General features: G+C 41.8%; 1 protein-coding gene across 5 annotated transcripts; it reads right to left on the bottom strand.

Annotated features, from left to right (window-relative positions):
• Positions 1-1,448: 1,448 nt before the first annotated feature.
• On the bottom strand, positions 1,449-19,446 carry ACER2 (alkaline ceramidase 2). 5 transcript variants are annotated; one of them, XM_062017212.1, is made up of 6 exons: positions 18,956-19,439; positions 13,358-13,415; positions 12,451-12,592; positions 9,898-10,035; positions 5,246-5,383; positions 1,449-4,601 (listed from the first exon to the last, which is right to left on the bottom strand). In XM_062017212.1, the coding sequence occupies exons 1-6, from the start codon at positions 19,061-19,063 to the stop codon at positions 4,415-4,417; spliced, it is 771 nt and encodes a 256-aa protein (XP_061873196.1). In that variant the 5' UTR covers positions 19,064-19,439; the 3' UTR covers positions 1,449-4,414. The 5 variants fall into 5 exon arrangements, with proteins under 5 accessions (XP_061873196.1, XP_061873195.1, XP_061873197.1 ...); XM_062017211.1 differs by having other exon boundaries at positions 13,358-13,472; positions 18,956-19,437; XM_062017213.1 differs by having other exon boundaries at positions 13,358-13,472; positions 19,134-19,437.
• Positions 19,447-20,703: the final 1,257 nt, after the last annotated feature.

Below are 20,703 nucleotides of genomic sequence, written 5' to 3'. Positions count from 1 at the left end.
TTGGACTGGATGACCTCTAGAGGTCCCTTCCAACTCCTACCATTCTGTGATTCTGTGAAATAGCCCTCAATATGAGGAAGTCAGTTCAGCTAATAAAAAATTACCAGGGACCAACTTCTTGCTAAAGCAAGACAGCAGACAGCATCCAGATACTACAGGGTCTGGATACTCAACTTTTCAGAAGACAAGTTAGATGTACACTTTAAAAGAAAGGTGCTTATGTTGGAAGAAGGCTGGACACTGAACAGATAGGGTCTGGAAAGGTGATTAATGAATATGCATAGTATACACTCAATATTCCCTGAGTTCTACCTTTTTGCCTTCAGACTTCAGTCTTTCTCAGCTTGCACTTTGTTTAACTAACAGCTAGGTCTATGGTTATAGATTTTTAACTCTTCCCTAGGGAAATTTCTGCCTCATAAATTTTGAGAAAAAAAGGCAGGTTTGTGTGTGTTACAGGGATGCAACTCCTCCATCTCTGGAACAGAAGCCTGTGAAACTCCTTCCAAGTGTAATGGGCTCCTGATGCTGCAGCTGGTACAAACCACAGTCAAAACCCATCCAGAACTTAAGCACTGCTTTGGTTTCATTCCTGGTTAAGTTCTCCGTGTTATTTTAACAACATTGTTGTCGAGACAGTTTGACTCAGAGACCTGGCTTCTCTACCAGACCCTCTTGTCTTGCTTGTAGGAAATGATCTCTAAGGCTCTCGCTGATGCAGGTTAGGTCAGAGTAAGCCAGGAGCTCTGAAGTTATCACAGAAATGCACTGTTACCATGTGTTTCCATGGGAAACCATATCAGTAATGCCCCCAGAGAGCAGGCTGAGTGACAGCACAATATATGAGACAATCCAATTTTTGACATCTTGCCAACCTAGAAACATTAACTCTGAGTAATATTCTTGAATTATAGCTATGTATCCACAACAGTCATTTCAAGCCTCATCACGCTGGTTCATGGGGATCCACAAATGTCTCAAAGAAGATCTTGTACATGGAGTGAGAGGAACTGTAGTCAAAAGTGAAGCAGGAGGGCAGGGGCAGGTGCAAGGCCATACAGCCATTATACAGCACTTCCTGAAGTCGAAAGCAAAGTCTTGGGTAACGAATATTGAAGATTCACACTTTGTTCTCACAGATATACTCATTCTGACCCAGTTTTCTGCACTTGTGGAAATACAGGCCACTCATTTCTAGCCACTTCTTGCGACAATTCACATGCTTGCAGTTTTCCAAGTATTTGTTTTGCTTGCAAAACAGTAGTTTGCTGAAAGCAGCCTTTGCCTTGCAAATTAATGTTTTTTCACGTAATGCAATCTCCTTCCTCCTCTAAGAGCCAGGAATGCTGTTATCTGTGTGAGGAGGAAGTTATCCTCACAGTACTAAGGTGTTATACCAGCAGCTGCATTCTTTTCCACAAACACAACGTAGGAAAAGGTAAACAGTATTTATTCCAAATGTAATTTAATGTTGCAAAGTATTACATGCTTTCCACAAACATTCAGTATACAGACTTCAATGGAGATGAAAAAAAATCCCAGCACCACCCCATACATACTACTTATTGAGCTTTTAGTGACTATGAAGTGGGCCAGCGTTTGCCATCATGGAGATATAAATATCCTTTCTTAAATAATCTGAAGTTTAACATTCAAAGAATGATGGATATCACACACCAATATACAGAACCTATGTTACGCTGAACATGCTATTGCATCCTGCTCATTAAACTGAAATACTATTTGAACCTAAGGACTAGGAACCAACTCACTTCCTGCCAGCAAGGGAAGAAAGCATTCTGGGACTTTAAAATGTGAGAGTGCATATAGATCACTCTGCACTCCAATGTAACACTTGTGCACATGTCTATTCATGTGTATGACCAAAGCTGTACACAAGCCCCTTTGTGTGCCAATCACATACTGCTTTGGCTACTAATGTTACCATGAACTGGAGCCTTAGTGCAATGGGCAATCTGTAAAGCTGTCCATGTGGTAAAAATTGGTTGGTTTAAATTTTTTTTTAAATAACTATAGAATATGTAAAAACATATAAGTTAATATTATTTAATGCAAAGTGCAGTAACTATGTCTAAAAGTGGTAGGCTGCTGATATAATGGAATACTCCCAGCCAGTGGAGCTTTGACTATCTGACAGCAATCTTTGTTCACAATTATATCCCATGAAGAGAATGAAGGCTGGAGGTTCATTAATAAAATACAGGAGATGATTCTGGGCCTGTACCTGCATTCATTCACCACTGCAACAACTGAGTGTGCTACTAACATTTTTAAAAAATATAAATCACTTTTTTGTGAGCAGTCAGACTATGCAGAGCAGAAGACAGCAGTTGACAGCAAGGTGATTAGAGCCCTCTGAGTCAGAGGCTGCATTCAAACAAAATATTCAGTAGGAAGGCTCCAGGCATGGTGTCTGCAGCTACTAGTTTCCCAAGCAATACTGAAAATAACTTATTTACCATAGCACAATAATTTAGCAAACAATATAAAAAAATCTTGCTCAAAGTAGGGCTATGTCAGGCACCAGCAACCTTTGCTAGGTTCCAGTCAGCAAGCCTACCTGATTAATGATCTAATAACATGATTTTTAATACCTGAGAATTGTTAAAACTGAGCATTTCATAATTAGGGAGAAAAGGAAAAAGCAGCTGTGTTTCAAAGAGTAACAAACATTACTGTATGCAATTTTACAAAATAAGTTTAATAGAAAAATTATATGACTGTGTGTACAAAACCCACATTTTCCTCAGATCTACTAACAAGTGGTAAAAATCTGCATTGTTCCAGTTGACAGATTTTGCTGCTTTTATGATCTGTCAGTCAATCTGACAGTAAGCTACTTATTTGCTTTGCAGCTCTCCCATGAACAACTTTGCTTTGAGTGTAACAGCAAGTATCTTAGCTCGTTTGCTACGCATAAATTCAAATACAAAAGTTATCTGAAAGGTTTTACAGTGCTTCCAAGTCAATACATCCCAAAGCTCTTTTTAAAAGCTCACTTCCTAAAGATGCCACTGTGTACAGTTTCACATTGATAAAAACCAAGCACAACATGAGACATCTCAGCAAAGCACAGGGCAAACGGCATTTCATGGTGTAGTGTTCAAACATCACTTTTATTAATAAAAGTGTACACCCAAAGCCTTACCTGACTGACAGTTCTCATATTTTGTGGGATGAAAGCAGACCTTCTTTTCTCCAAGACTGCAGCTATTAGCAGCCACAACTGCTGGTATTTGAAAAAGATGCCTGCACTTTGCATCATTTTTTTACACAGACCTCGCACAAATTGCTTGCAAGAACCATAGACCTTCCTGAACCTCAACCTTAAGGTACAACCTTAAAAAAGTAAATGGGTCTAAACACCCCTTGTCTTTACAAAACAGGCTGGAAACGGACAGAAAAATTGAATCTAGCAGTCTTTTGCAGGAATACACAACCCAAAGTCACATTTCGTTTTTAAATAGGTTATCTGGTTTGGTTTTTTTTTTTAAGTGTAACTAGCAGAGCGCTGGGCTTCTTTTGTGATAAAGTTAACTCCCAAATTGGATGTACAGCTAGGCACCTATGAGTTTTTAGTTTAATCACACTGTCAGTCCATAGCGAACTGAGCTCTTACAGAAGATAACATTCATGCTTCTACATGAGCTTCAATGCCAAATTCAAGACCAAATGTGCGCAGAGGTAGAGAAGGATTTCTGAGGCGTTTCTGTAAGAGTGAAATATGCAGCATACACAGATCAGTGGAAATACAGAAAAATTCAAACCCCTTGAACTCCTACCTCGTTTTAGGAACTGAATCTTCCGTCAGCTACTGCATTTACACTGTCTGACTGCACTGATTCAGTTACCCAGTTGCCACTGAGTCTCCTGTTGTACTTGGGGAGGCAACCACAACCTCCGTGAGGCTCCACGTCTGCCTGTGTTACAGGCCAGGCTATGTGGAGCATGTGCTTCCAGCACACTCTTGTGGCCACATCAATATCAGAGCTGTGAAGGACACAGGATGGCACGTAGGCATCTTGGACTGCCTTCTGCTGCAGAGAAGGCCTTAAAAGGAGCAGCAGAGGTGATCTACTGCAGAAGCATCATTCCTTGACCCTGCCTGGTATGTGGGAAGAGCTTTTATCAAGAGAAAAGCTACACCAAAAAGACAGGGCAAAACAGAGCCAACCAGAGATGCCAGGGGTTAGTGTTTGAGAGCCTCCACCTTCCTCCTTCCTTCCTCTTCTCCACAGAGATGAAAGGACATGCTTGTCTCTTCTTTCTATGACACCACAGGGCTACATGTCTTAGCAAGAAGACAAAATACAACCCTATTCATTTATCATTACTTAAATATCGTCTGTGCTGGAACATCAGTTGAAACTCCACCCCCATTCCATGGCCAGCTTCATGTGATCTTCACAGGCAACTTCTTGTGTGCGCAGAGCAGGGTGACGTAGGGAACCCCAATGAACGCCCACCTTTCACTGGGCCAGAACTTTATGACGGGGCCCTGCTCAGGGATCTCAGAGGCAGCATCAAAGTAAGCAAAGCAGACACAGCCCATGTATGCCGCAAGGCAAATCAAAATGTGCCTGGAAATAAACAACCACACCACCCAGAAAGAGAGAAAACAGTCAGTAACATGCCTTCAATAACGCAATCAAATATATTACACCATGCTTTAAACATCCTCAAGTCCCTCATAGGACTGCTGTCTCCCTTTTGCATGCAGGCAAACACAGAGAATAAGGAAAGCTACAGAACTGTAGCTTATCCTTGGTCTAAAGTGGCTGCAGCATTTTGGCCTCTCTGTACCAGACAGATTTGTGCAGAAATGCTGTGACATGGCACCTTGAATAAGAGCACAGTTTGCCGAGTAGTGCAAAAGAAAAGGCATCAAAGCCCTTCAACTGCTGCCCTACTTCACCCTCAGTTGTTAACAGTGGAAGCTTCCACAGTCACTGCTGCAGTTGAGTGGTGCTGTGGGTTTTTTAGTAACAATAGGGCAAGGAATTCAGTTACAATTAATGAACTTGGTATCTGAAGAATCTGCTCACGCTAAAGAGACTCCGAAATCTGCCATTCTGGGTAGCGTGACACTTGCTGAGGGCTTATAAGCTTACGAGTAATTCTACCTAGCACTAGCCAGAAATAGCTACCAGGCAGCATGGATGGGTAATGTAGTGAAGATATGTCACATTTGAGTCAAGCCATGAAGTTTATACACAACACTTACCACACACAGTGCAAATAAGGGAAGTTGAATGAGGACCAGATCTCACAAAATGCTTTGTCACTGATCCAGCAGAAAAGTGCAAGCATCCACCAAAGACCTGAAAAGAGACCTAGTTTGTACACACGCAGGTTTTCACATCTGAGGAGAAAAAACAACACAGAAGCTTTAATAAAACAAAACAAGATTTGCTTTGTAATGATAGCTTGATGCTTTTTTGGCTGTATGTATTTTAGGGCAAGATTCACAGTACCTGCCACACATCTTTAAAATGGCTCCACCATAAACATCCTTAACAGAAGAACTTTCCTTACAGTAAATATGGCTCTGATGCAAGGCAGCGCTGAAGTGACAAAATAAAACTTTTAATCAGCAGCTGTGTTGTAGATATGGTCTTAAATACCAATAAGTAAATGGTAGGCAAACATCAAAGCTCTCCCCTGCCTAGGGAGGGTTATCTAGACAACTGGTGATTAGTTACACATGCTGTCTGGACAAAGGTTAATGGACAAAAGCTGAAACACAAAAAGTTCCATTTAAACATAAGGAAAAACTGCTTTCCTGTAAGGGTGAGGTAGCCCTGGCACAGGCTGCCCAGGAAGAATATGTTTTCCTAGGAGGAAAACAAGTCAATGCCAAGCACCCCATAATCCCTCCCTCTGTTCCAAGGCCACTCTAATCCACACCCATCTGTCTCTTACACCTCTACCAAAAAGTTACTGGGCATGTCTCCATGCTTCCTCATCTCTAGTAGATCATCACTCAACTTTTCTCTCTGCTACACTACAGTCACTCCAGTAGACTTGACACTGAATCACCAGTCTTCTTCCACACAATTCTTTTGGTCATTCACCACATCTGGAAGGCAAACAATGCCTGGCAAAGAAGTCCTTTACAGGGACACTTCATCTTGTGACACGCAATTCAAGTGTGTATCCCTGGATGAAGGATCTAGAATAAGCAAACACTTCTTCACTGTCTGCACTGCAGTAGTATTTATGGCCCCCATCTTCTTTATACATGACTGTCCTTGACAACTTTATGACAGCACAGATCAAAAATCTCTTTTGTCCTATCTTCCACATAAAATACTTGTCAGTCTGAAGCTTGTTGTTCTCATTTGATATGTTTACAGAGTTCTCATGTTTCCAGCACTTACTGCTAATTGCCTCCATGGGCACTACACCCTCCTCCCACACATGTGAGATGATGTCCAGCTACTCAGCTGGAGGAGGACAGGGGCAGAGAGTGTCTCTTGACACTCTATGGTGGAAGGGCAGAACTGCCACTAGTACCAGAGCTTTGCTACAGGAGCCCAGATAGGCAGTCAGAAAAATTAAGAACATACACAGAATGCTCCATCTAAGAACACCTTTCTTAATGTATTTGCAGCAGTACACCTGATCTGGCTCTGATGTGTTGCAAGCTAAACAATTAGTACAGTTTTCCCTGTAGGATATTCTGTCAGAGAAAAAGATGTGTGTACTAAGAACACAGACGCTTTCCTGGACTTGTCTAAAGGACACAAACAAACACATGCAACAGCACCTCAAGATAAGAGGCTTGGCCTGAAACTTCCAGCTCCTTTAGCCAGTGACTATGCCTGCCAATATCTGACTAGTTGCAATATCAAGAGGAGAGGACAATTAACCTGCATGGTTCAAAGAGTTTGAGGTTGCAAAGGGAAATTGAAAGCTTACTTGAAGAAACCTTCACTTCCGCCATGGAAATGGTACAGACTGTAATGAGAGCTTTACTCGGTACTGCCATCAAGTACTGCAAATTATTTTTATAAACTCAGGACTAGATACTGTACGGTGTACTGCAGAAGACTACTCTAGGGCAGAAAGAGTCAAGCACAACGAGGAGAACACAGTCTGCTGACCCATACACTACTACAGGTTTTCTGTAAACACCCGTCATCTACGAGTCTTCAGTTCCTACAGTAACCGTGCTTCAGATGGGCCTAGGGGACAGTTGCTGAGCAGGCAGGGGGCTGCAAACCTGCCATTGCTCTTACCTCAACGAGGTGATGTAATGCAAATGCCACCTGGACACTGGCAAGAGAGACAGGGACCTAACCCATCTCTTTTATTTCTCGACAGGCACAGGCACTGGCACTGATCATCCCAGCTACCACTGAAACAGAACCTGTCAGTTGAAGCTCTTCTAAAAGAGCTGTTTATGCTGCTGTGTGCAGATCTGTGACATTCTCTTACAGTACTCTAGTCTGAAAGAAACTGGGCTCCATAAAGCTTGAATTTCCATTTGCACCTTTTGCCTATACAATGCAAGGTGTTCTCTGTTTAAGTAAAAAAGCAGTTATTTAAATACGTTTCTACAAACACTGGCGTACCCCAGCCATTTGCTGCTAGCAGGAGCAGGCTGGTACACACTTCTAGCAGCTTTATCTTCCAGTCCCACGGCACCCCCAAGAAAACATACAAGCTTTTCTCCAAGCCAGTGCAAGTTGTTGGATGCCAATTAACTATTGGACTCATTTTGACACAAATATCTTCCTTCATACCCTAAGGGATATTTTGAACTTTTAACTAGCTTAATCTTTTCATTAAGGGAATAAGACAACTATCAGTAACTTGTGACAATGAAGCAGGGCTCCCTCAGAGCCAGATTTATAGTACAAAACAGGCAGACCTGAAGCTAGAGTAAAACTTCACTGCTCAAGGCCTAGGTACTCAGCAACAATATTCTATCAACAGTCTACACATGAAGACAGTCACATGAATGATGATGACTGACTAAATCAAACTGATATAACGATGTTACAGCTTTTTGGTTTGGACTAGCAAACTGGAGGACCTACACATCTACTTTCTCTCTGATACCATCCCCTAGGAAATATTTCATGTTTTAGTTGGGCTTCTTTGAGGTGGTTGTTTTTGTGGTTTTTTTAATGAAGCACGTGAAGGGATTTTTTTGGGACAGAAACAAGAATAAAGTTTTACAATTTCTTTATCTTTCAAGGACAAGTATGCACTGAATGACCTTTCCTTCTTTTGACATCTCCCACCTCCCATATTTTATAACATACATGCTACCCTACCAATTTCACGTTTAAAGACATAATGGTCTTTTGTGACAATATTATCCCCTTATCAATGACAAATAAGAGACAGAGAATTCTCATTTGAAAATACAGTCATTCTGATTCACCAGAATTCTGCACAACACTGCCACCAGCCTAGAAGGAAAGTAACAACACTGAGTTTTGGTCTAACACATCACAAATGTCAGCATGGAAAAGAAGAAACTACTTGGGAGGCTTTTACCCTTCCTTTTCCAAATACTCGTTTCACAGAAACTTGCACTGCAGACCTCCAAGACTCAGATCTGTAGTCCCCTACTGACTCTGGCTGTAGAGAATGGGAGAATAGCAGGCATTTAAACACTGCTTAGATTATTTTTTCTGCTGCAAAAAAAGGAACAAGATGACTCCTCTCTTCTAAGTTTGCATGAAAATATCTCATTTAAATAACCCAGGGATCAGCATAGCTTAAAATAAAACCTTTAATTATTTGCCTTTTACACTTAGGAATTCATCAAGAAATATCATAGGTATTGCATCACTCCAGTGCACAATTAAGAGGGCCATATGTCATTTTAAATCCATTTTTAATCACCATTTCAAAAGGTTTATCTGCATCCTTAATTCTCTCTTAAAAAACACCCAAGTAAACTCCACACATTTTAGTAAGACAAGACCTTTCAGAAGAAGTTTTAGAAAGTATCTGTAGGCATATCAGTTCCTAGATTTGATGCAATAGTATTTAAACTTATGAAATACTAACTGCTCATCCTTTTAAATTTCTCAGGAGCTCATGCCTACTGATATGTAGATAGTTCACCTAAATTATTCAGTGCTACAACCAGATCCTCATTTGCCCTGTCAGCAGTTTCTTGGTGTTTTCATCAAAATGGGACACCTCCACCAACATTCTTCAACTACTGACTTCTTACCTACAACCAACTTGTGTGCTATTTATATGGTGGTACTTACATGGTTCCTTATACAGTGGGTGAAGGGATGCAAAAAAAAAAGAAGTGTCTGGACAGTTCGTAGTATCACTACCATTGCAGAACTCTTTAAAATGTTAAGATCGGTCTCAGGTTCCTCTCTATTTGCATTCTGGTTTTACAGTTTCTAAGGTCCCGACTGATAGTTATCCTCTACAGCCCAGTGATTAACCATATCTTTTCCAGTGTGACTCCATCACAATATCCATGTCAGAAGACAAAGTGGTGTAAGACTCACAGTGTAACTTTGAAAGCCAGAACGCATCTTCCATGACTGCTTGGGCCTTGCTCCGCATACCCTCTGGTAAACAGACTGTGATCATGTGATCAAATCACCCTTACATAGACTATACAGCAGAAATGCTGTCAGGAGAGCAAAGCCCTGATTCACAATAAACAAAACAAATTGAGTTGGATCAGGTTAGAGATAAGTCACAAGACAACAGACAATGTCTGACCTAGTATAATGACCTTGGAAAAAAATCGAAATTCCTCATCAAAAACAGAAGTGCAGGTTTACACCTGATCTGCAGTTCTGCTATCACAAGCACTGAAGCACTATCACACAGCAGTCTCAGGATCTCGGAAGGCAACACTGCATTCAGCAGAAGTGTACTCACCTCTTTAACTCAGCTATGAGCAAAGCTGTGCAAGGAACACCCAGAGTCATTAGCGAGATGTTGTTGACAGCAGGCTTAATGAAAGCGAGGCAGGTAGTAACACCAGACAGGACACCCACGGCAGCTTTGAAGCGGCTCCTGAATAGGGTTTTTTGGGAAATAAAACCTGCTTTTAATTCAAAATATTTAATTATCAAAACCAGACATTACTTTAATAATGTAATATAGGTTTCTCTGTGTGCATGTTCAGGAGGTACAATGACAACGTGCATAAAGCAGATGCGGCTCTTGCACATATTTGCATGTGCATGCAGAGGTAACCTTATACAGAAATCTTTGTTTGGGTTCTGATCTTCCTCCTCCATCCAGTCAGGAACACAGCATTCTACTTTCTCAAAGCAGTGTTTTGTCATCATTCTTCATGCTCTTAACATCGATTTTTGGGATATTTTGTTACCATTAATGCCCCAATTTCTAGAGTCACATTACAGTCTGGTTTATTTTCCTTTATGTCTTTTAAGCCTTAAAGACCCTGAAAGCTACAAGGTAATTAAGAACATTTATTTTTAAACAAACTCAACAGCAGGTGAGAGATTCACATACTTTTAAAAGACTACAGTTTAGTATATTCTTGGCATAAATGAAATCACAACTGGGCCCTATATAAAGAGCTTGACAACTTCTAAATGAAATATATGTTAATATATGTAACTCCAAGTTTGGACTTTAAACACCCTATTCCTAATTGGCAGATTGGATCATTCCACTACCTTTTAAGTACTGGCCCATAGCTTTATAAACTAGTCAGTATTCATAGATGGCTCTTCCATTCTTAGTTCTATGTCTGAAGCAGCATCTTGGTATACTTGTGCAGCACCATTCCCTGCCATCACCCTTACCTACCTCATCATCTGCCTTTTGCTTTGAAGTTTTTCTTTCTGCTGGAAGGCAATACTTATTTAAGTATGAAGTTCTGATCTGATATGAATTCGTTAATGACTAAAGACACCACAAATCAGTCACAGTAGATAATAATATATGCATATTTAGAGCACAGAAAAGACAGAGTGTGGTGAGGATCAAGAAAGTGATGATCACAGCAGTGAACACAGAAAAAATATAATATTAGGGGATTAGCTAGGTAAAGCAAAAGCCCCAAAATATCAACCAAAATCTAGAGTTTTGTCCAGTATTTCTTTCTTCTGCACACTCCAGCAACGAATCAAAACCTTAATATGTAACTGCCCTGGCAGATTCTCAGGAAGAAGTGTTCTGAGAAATTTAGGATCAAGAACATCCTTCACTCGATCTCAGTATTTTTATGAATCGGTTATAACCTGGGAGATTATTATTTATAATTTTAATGCCAAATTCAATAGAAATGGGATTTCACCCAAAAAGTGTTACTATTCATTATAAAAGGGATGCAGTTTAACCTCTTGGCCCATACTACAAACCTGCCCAGCCTAGTATCAGAAGGCAATGACATCACATATAACAATCCCCTTAGGCTTCTGAGGAATAATTTATATATGGTCACAGGGACTCTTCAAGGCTCTGAACTCTACTTCTAGGCAATTACATGTCATCAACCAAAACACCCCAGTAAAACTTGTTTGCTTGTCAAGTTGATGACATCCTGTAACAGCACTGTGTCACAATATACAGAAGTACTAAATTCACACCAACATGACAAAGCCATTAGACTGTTTAGTCTGCACATGGTAATTCAAGATATACTTTTCTCAGAGCAAGCTATTTTGAGGAATGGTCATTGCAGACGCCAATCTTCTCTCCCCTTCTCCCCACAGCAACTTCATGAGGCATAGGTCAAGGGGACCCCACAGCTAGTAACACTATAAAAAAAAAGCAAGAGGCAGTAACCTAGCAATTTCATAGAGAAAAGCATTGTGCTGCAATTCAAACCTCTCCATTACATCACCTTCTTTACTACATAAAAAAGTAATATGTACAAAAATTATAGCACAATTTTAGGGGGGACAAATCACAACCAGATTCTTTAAACTGACCACAATGTGCTTTTTTTAATCCTGCAAGAAAAAGACAAAAAGAAGCAAAACAATATGCTTCTAAACAAACACTTAACCCTTGAATACTTTCACGTCGCTCTTACACATTGCCTTAAATATTCAGATGAAAATTCAGCTGACTTCCATAGGTCCACTCATACGTACACTTTAGGATATAAAAAAGGAAGAGGGGAAAGCGAGTTTCTCTTACTTTACTTTATCTGCAACTGACAAAAACTACTCATGTGAAGGTCTCCCTAGCGTCACAGAACAGGCAAGTCACATTAATTCGAGATCTGAAGTTACACGGTGTAAACCCCACCACCAGCAACAGCAAACATTCAGGAATTCTGAAGAAAATGGTCTGAGATACAAGCAATAGGAAGAGAATGGAGTCAGAAAAAAATAGCAGCAGCAGTGGTAGGGTTGGATGATAAACTCAGTGCCATTACGTGCAAGTTTAGGTGTTACTATAAGAAGTTCAAAGAAATGTGAAAGCATATGTGTATGGTTGTATGATTACCTGTCATTCCGAAAAACTCTGGGCAGGTATCTCCTAGGGAACCACATGGCAAGAGCACACATCAAGACCCAGAGAATAGCCAGCTCATCCAGCATCTGGCCCAGGAAACTGAGGGTGGCGTGAAAGTAAACAGATCCAATTCCTGGAAGAATCAATCAAAAGGGAGTATGAACACTTGCAATAATGTAAGGACCAAAATACACTTGCTCATGTTCACAACTTCACCACAAATAGGGGGTACCATTTGGTCTGAAAAAACCCAAACAACCAAAACCAGAAAACACCAGCTTTCCTAAGAAGGCAATCCAAATCATCAATACAGCATTAAAAGCAGTGGCCAAACATGCCAGCTCTTACTGGAAAAGCAGATGTACGTGAAAAAACTTCAGATGGTAAAGTTAAACGCAAAACCAATTAAGAACTAAAAAATAAATGTTGCTTCTAAGTGTTCTCAACAGAAAGGTGAAAAGCAGGATCTGATGACTACTCCATGATACAATTTTACAAGTGGAAAGTGTCACACTGCCCTGCAGGGCAGTGCTCTCAGGTTAGGAAATCTCACATCTACAAAACAGGTAAGTCTCACTACAATGCCAAACCTGTTCTGTTGTTACAACCTCTTCAGTTGTTCTGGGCACTTTCAGCTCTCATTGAAGCAACAACAGAGGAAGGATAGTCAGTACTGTTGTAATGTAAGCCCAGATAAAAAAAAAAAAAGAAGCTATGAAAAGGAAGGATAGAAACTTTCAGAAACTACAGCTGCTGTAGCCTCAAGAAAGTAAAAACAATTCCTCCACACACATCAAAATTGCTTTGTTTTGCAGAACAATCAAGTGCAAGCAGGAAAAACAGATTTTTTTTCTCTCAGTGCACCCAGGAGCAGGCAAACAGAGATCAGTCAACTTACCAACCACAACCAGCAGAGTCCATATTAAATATATTCCACTGTTGAAGCAGGTTGCATACTGACGGAACAAGCACATGCATATGGGTGGTAAAACAAAAAACAAGACGTTGCTTATCTAGGGGGAAAAAAAAACCACCACAGCTGTATCACAAGGACAGAAAATAAACAAACTTTAAATATTCATAGGCTAAGACAGCTATACAAAATATTGTGTCACTCACTGAAGCCCTAGCTCAACAAATTATGGCCCCCAGTTTCTGCCTAAGAGAAGCTGTTTTTGCAAAGCATCAACTTGTTTTATTTACTAATAACAGCATAACAACTTTAAGCAATGTACAGTTTGGCTAGTCACATCTTTCAATTACTTTTCAAGTCTAATCCCAGAGAAATTTTATTGGGAGTCTACAAATATGCAAGACTGTGGCAATTCAGGGACCCTCCAAGTCCAAGTAGCTGAGGAACAGGATGACCTTGCAAGTGACCTGTCCTCTTGACCTATCCAGCCTATCATGGAAAAAGCACTAGAAATACTGATGCTAGACTGGGCTAGTCAGGTTTAGTGGAAGTGAAGTCACTGAGCAACAGCTATTGTCTGGAAGGTGTGAAACAGAAAGCTGAGCTAATGGAGTTAGAACCCTTTTTTTAGTGCAGGGTAAAGAGAGCTTTAAGCTGTAAATCCTCTCGCACTTCATTTTTTCTCTTGGTTCTCCATTACAGAAACAACAGAATATGATTGAAAACTAGTAACAGGAAGGTGAAAAGGCTGATAATTAAGACCACTGCCAGATCTCTTTAATATGTAAGAGTTGAACACAGACACACATTTTGTCTTGCTTACGAACAATCAAAAGCATGATTCTCTAGTTAAAGGCTAACATAACTTCAGCAACAGTTAGCAGGAGCTGTCACTGCAGCCATCACTTGGTTCTCCCCAAAAGGAGTTGTCAGTGCTGAGGAACAGCTGTGGGACTGTAACTGAAAATGGATGGAAAGACTCTGCTACTTCTTTACAGCAGGACAGGAGATCAGATGAGTTCCCCACCTTCAGTTTTCCCCACTGAGCTCAAGCACAAGAGAAAATCATCCCCAGCAACATTCCCCTAAAGCAGATGCAGAAAACAGCTCTAGGACAAGAACGTTCCTTTGGGACATATCACCTCTTCACAGAGACTTACAAGCTTTTACTGGTATGAATGAGAATCTAGTGGAGAAAGGATTCAAGAACAGCTACAAAGGAGGCATTTGTTCATTGAACTACCGTTGTCTACCACTCAATACTGTATCCAAAAAGAGCTTACAATGATTACAATAGACACATCTCACATAACACTTGCAGGGCTCACTAAAACACATTCCTAGGCTGGCATTCAAAATGACAATAATTATGGGAGCAATTCTACTTCACAACTGACATCTTCCTTCACACTATAGGTACATCTTCACATACATGCTGCATTTCCTTAGATTTCACTAAAACAGTCAGTTCACAGCTGCAAATACTATGCAAATCTCTGCAAATAGCACCCTGGTGACAGCACAGAGCCCAAATAGAAGGCTCCTTGCAGTTCAGCCTACAACACTGACCAGACATACCTTGGAAAGCTGCCAGAAAGCCACCGCATGCTGGACTGCCCTTTCTGAACCCATACACAGAATCAATCCTTTCTCCAGTCACCAGCTCCTATGGTTTGTTTTGCTATGTAGGAAGCCAGCTTCATAAAACTTTTGCTAGGTAGGAAGCCAGCCTCATAAAACGGACGTGAAACACCTGTGGGGGCACCAACTACTGCCAGACCAGGCACTTCTTCAGTACAAATAAAAGGATTCTTCTTATGGAAATCTTACATCCCACCAAAGTGGCAAATTCTGCCTTTCTCGTTGACAAATTGAGATGGTGGAAGATTGACAACAGGGGCACTGGGCAATGTCAAGAGTGCTGGATACTGCACAACCCTGGGGAGGCAAGGTAACAACCAAGGAGTTATTTATAAAGCAAAGGACTATTTTAACAGATTTTAAGAGGCAGAACAATTTTCTTAATCCACGTAAAGCAACCTACACACTCAAACAGGCTACTTGAGCATCTTTGATGGTCACCCCTCAGTCTTCTCCAAGCTGAAGAGGCCCAGCTCCCTCAGCCTTTCATCATAAGGCAGATAGAAGGAGGTGAAATAACTTTGGTACTGAAATTCTTTTAAATTTACAAAAAAGTGTGATAAATATGTTTCTCTTTCAGGCAATATCTTAATTCTTTCTCATTTTCCACAAGTTACACTCAAACCAGGTCTCTGGAACACATTATTTAAGTTCCCTCTATTTCAAGTTTAGTGTCAATTACATGCACACCAGAACAGATGCAGGGGTTTTCGCTATCTGATAACAACCTGGCTCCCTACCAGGGCCACAGCTGTAGGTACAATGCAGCTACTAACACCATGCCTTCCAAGCAAGTGAGGCACCTGGTCATTTGGCCCCAGTTTCAGAAAATATGTGGCATGGGCAATTTTTCACATGACACACAACAAACTGGCCTGCATGGTTTGACAATGTACAATCCAAATGCTGATATGGTTAAGAACTGTGCAAAAAACATAACAACAGGAGTATAGACAACTTTCTTTGTCTTCTGCAAAAGGCAATGATTAAATGTCACAGTTCTGGAAAAAAGGTAAGCAGCCTGTCAAGAACAGTCCATTCCCCTAGCTTCACACAATTCCGGGCCTTTAATTTTAATTTCCAACTACCTAATTGTATGAGGGGAATACAGGACATGGGCCACAGAGGGAATACCAGAGGCTTGATGAGATCATGACCACATAACTTCACTCACACCTGGTCAGTTTCCTGACATGGGATGTTTCTTGCAGACCTACTAAAGCTCAAGGATTCCTTATGATCTGGTACATCTCTCAGAGAGCAGCTGTGGCATTGAACCACCACCACACTTGTTGCATTACCCCCTTCTGAGGAGAGTGCAAAAAAGGACTAAGTAGCTCTTGGCGATTTCAGAGGGTTTGTATCTCTATATCCTATCCATGAGCATGACACTCACACTAAAAGACTCCTGCAGTAGAAAAGATGATGTAGAGAGAGTATGAGCACTCTCTCACACTCTTAAGACTATTTGATAGCTTTTAAAAACTTTTATCTCCCTGACACTAGGGAACAAAAGAAGAGGAATGAAAACACTGGCAATTCCCCCTTTAAACAGAAACTTAAAGAGTAATATGTATTACATACACACTGAATGCAACACACTGAACTGCAAAGGATTGACTTTACTAGCAGCAAAATACAAAAAAGTTACTGTTTCCAGGCATTTGAAACACAACAGCATTTTTTTGGTAAATATCTCTGCACAGGGTAAATGTTTTTGATCACAAGAAGGCATTTGTTTATATTCTGGAGTAGGGTTACACTGCTTCACCACACCTCACCTTATTAATTTGGGGGAAAAAAAACCCAACACAACCTAACAAAACTCTATAGTTTTCCCGCAGTCATTCTTTTCAAGTTACAGAGTGGTTTGTGGCCTCTTTACTGAAAGAATGTAAGATCTGATGTGATTTTGTGTTCAGTATATCTCACATATGTTTTAAAAAACGAGCCTGATCAATTTGTACTAAACATCTGGACAGAGGAATCTACTCCCACTGAGCGCTTTGTTTTGCTTTTAACTAAATCAAGCCAAATTCACGCGTAACAGACAATCGGAACATCAGAACAGCCCCATCAGAAGAAGTAATTATTTTTAAAACATGTATTTCAGATAAGCTGTTCCTGTTTTGCGCTTTCATGAACGTTGCGTGAGACCTCAGCTACAACTCTGACCTCATCTTTGACAGTTTAACACACGGATTAGCAAGGTTTTAATCTTCAGCTTAAAGACCCAGATGCCAGATTCAGGTCTGCCAAAGCCCTTCATGAAATTTCCAAAGGGTCTGAGTCAGAGTGAGAACTGCCCCAACTTTGAAGGAAATTTAGGCTTCACTTAAGTGGAGGACCAAAATTTGCAAAAAAAAAATCCAAAAAAGTAGGGCCAAAATCTCAAAACTGTCCTACAAGTATACATTTTCTGGGAGACAGAGTCACAAAACACTGTCAATCCACTAAAAGTCACTGTCTTAATTTTCAGAAGTCACTAACAGAGAATTCAAACCATCACAACAGCTTGTTAATATTGAAGAGAGGCTACACACGACAACCCTGGGCATAGCCTGTTTTCTTCCCTCTCCTTTCAGTGTACAGCTGACTGATTTGTGCACAGCTGACACAACACTCAAGGCTTTGGGGAAAAATTTTTGCTATGTATCTCTTAACCAGTCTGGAATCTCAGTTACTCATCTAGATACCTGCAGCTCCTAGCAATTTGCGACCTTCTATGTCACTGCTAATCAAGCTCAGTACCATCAGAAGGATACACATCCCCTTGCACAGCTGGCTCCAAACCATACTTGCTGTCTTCAAAAACCTTGTTTATCCTAACCTTTTCCTCCCTTTGTCTCTTGCACAGTGACATCAGACACAAAGAAAGCCGACAGTTTCCCACACACGCCCTCAAAGTTCTCCAATAGAATAGACCAGCTGCCACTCAAGACAACACTGGCAGGAAACAACAAGAAAGAAACAACAGGTTAGCACTGGACACCATGTGCCCTGGAATTACTTGCTCTACATGTGCAGCACACCCTGTTATATATATATCCAGGGAGCAAAACCAGACACCTACCCTTTTCTTCCATTGAATCTCAGCTCAGATAAGGATGGAACTGGGGAGAAAAAAACCCTAAAAGACTATTTTAAAAGAGAAGAAGCCCCAGCTCCTCATTTGTGTACAGACCACTCCCTACAGAACAGAAGCACTGCATTTACAGGGTTTGCTCCTGGACATGTTGTTTTTCACAGAAAGGCAAACTACCAGAAAGTCTGATGCACTATCTCACTCTGCGGGATCTATTTGTCACTACATTCATCGTATCAACAGGATGCCAGGCACATTGCACCCCTTGCTCCCCTTCCAAGATGTGAGGTACAGGGAAGGCACTCTGGTTCTGTTGCTGGTGCCATGTTTCACAAGTTCTTTCCAGCAGCTCAGAGGTATTGGGATGGCACAGGAGGACTGAGGTGTAAACCTCAGCTTCCTGGAAAGAAGCAACAACTGCCTTAGTCCTCCCTCTATCTTCTCCTTCCTTTCTTCTGCTAATGTCTAGAAAAGACATCTAGATGTCGGCGATCCCGCCCCAGAAATGTGCGTTAGGGCCGCCCCACAGGGCTCGGCGCAGAGGAGGAGGGGGCTCTCTAAACCTCCTGATTTTGCTCCTACAACACAAAACATTCCTTTTCCTTTCATTTCAGGTCTCCCAGGGACCGGAGAGGGAAGAAGCAGACAGTGACGGAAGAGCATTCCTCAGTCCCACGAAAACCCTGTGTGAGGCGGGGTCTCCAGGCAGCAGGGGCTCCCGCGGCACAGCCCGACCGCCACCGCACGGCCCCGCAACCAGGCCAGCCGCCGAGCGCGGGCCGCGCAGCCCTCGCCTCTTCTCCGCCCCCCCGGCACCGCCGCTCCCGCACCGCCCGGCAGCCGCCGCCGCCACGCACCGTGTTGTAGAACTCGGCTATTGCGGGCACGATGGTGTAGTTCTCCTCGCACCAGTCCACCTCCGAGCTGCCGGCCCGCAGCTGGTCCCACCACAGCGGCTCGCCCATGGCGCCCGCCGGCGCAGCCGCTGCTGCGGCCTGCCCACGGCGCCGCTGACCTGACGCCCGTCCCACTCACCCGCCTCGGTCTGCCCGAGGGACGGAGCGGCCGCCCCGCTCCTGCCCGCAGCTGCCTACGGCCGAGTGAGTGAGGCGAGCCGGCCCTTCCCCCGACGGCTTTGAAGAGGCAGCTTCTTCGCACAGGTGGCCCCGCCTGCCCGCCTCCCTCCTCTGAGCGCCTTAAAAACAGTCTCTTAGACGTGCTGACGGCAACAAGGGGTAGCTCCTCCGTTCTCCTGGGCGTCAGGCGGCGCGGGAGGAGGAGCGCCGCCAGCACCGCCACTGCGCCTCGGGCGTTTCCATGCAGGCTGTAGGCTGGTACACCCGGAAGAAGGCGGCAGGGTGCGTGTTTCGCGCTCTGTGGAACGCAAGCGGTGAACGCAGGCTGTACAATTCAATCCGCTTAGTACCGGGAGCCGGCGATCCTCAAAAGGCGCTTCCTGATTAAAATATTGTGCTTGTTCAACAATTAAAAGCAAAGAAAGCATACACTGACTTATTTTTCGTTCTTTATTCTTTTGGTTTATGCATCGTTGCTTGCAAATATCTGACCTACATCACAATGGAAGAATAGACCTTGATTCTTTGTACTTTCCTCTCTTCTCCTGTTACATAATAATTGACATGTGCAAATCTATCCCTTTAATGTAAAGATCTCTCAGAAGTGTTCGTCCAAACAACTTAATACTTCCACAAATCAAAAGTGGCAATTTTTTCTATGTAGTTCTGCACTGATCTTAAACATAAAGCTGTACAATTTTTGAGTGCTAAATAGACAACCCATCTGCTTACACGATGCAACTTGCATCAAGGAATTCCTTGCATGCAAGGAATCAAGTTTTAGTTGTCTTTAAATTGTCTCAGCTTATGAAATTGCGAAGATCTGTCCAGTTAATGATATTTTACATAATTAGTGGCATCCAAATTGTTTTTAAAAAACCCTGTAAACTAATATTATTATCAACTAAATTCTGTAAGCAGTTCACCTTCATTTCACAACAGCCTTCTCATCTGTTGCTGAAACTAGGTTAATCAGGTGGTAGTGCTGTGGAAACAGCAGAGGAGATTGTGTCACAGTATTCAGTGCTAAATGTTAGACTTTCCCCAGGTGTATACACAAAACAGAAAAACTCCTAAAGCTTGACGGGGGAAAGGACATTTGCAGGATTGAACTTGATTTGATTTGCCTCTGCATATTGGCATCTCTGTACACTACAGATGTCTTCCTATTTTATATACCTGATTTCAGAGTGGCAGAAGTCCTGCATGTAATGACTTTAAATCTTGCATCTGCCTATTGAAATGAAATCTTTAATATAGAGTAACAAGTGTTTAGGTTTTAAACAGCTGACTGATCATTTGGTTCTTGGATGAAATCTATAGTTCAAATAAAAGGGAGAGCTTCGAGAACAGTTTGTTTATTACATTTCCATCTAAGGAGGTGCTTTTTTTTGAAGGGGGAAAAAAATTAATTTCAGTTTTGTGAACTTTTAAGAACAGAATGGTTTTTTTCCTACTTGCTTTCTCTCCTTTCAAACATGTGATAGCACTTCCTCTTCTTCCTCTGATTTTTAGGTCTCCTGCTCCTC

Source organism: Colius striatus, chromosome Z (assembly GCF_028858725.1).
Source record: "Colius striatus isolate bColStr4 chromosome Z, bColStr4.1.hap1, whole genome shotgun sequence".
Classification (NCBI taxonomy): Eukaryota; Metazoa; Chordata; class Aves; order Coliiformes; family Coliidae; genus Colius; species Colius striatus.
This window is presented reverse-complemented; position numbering and strand designations above follow the sequence as displayed.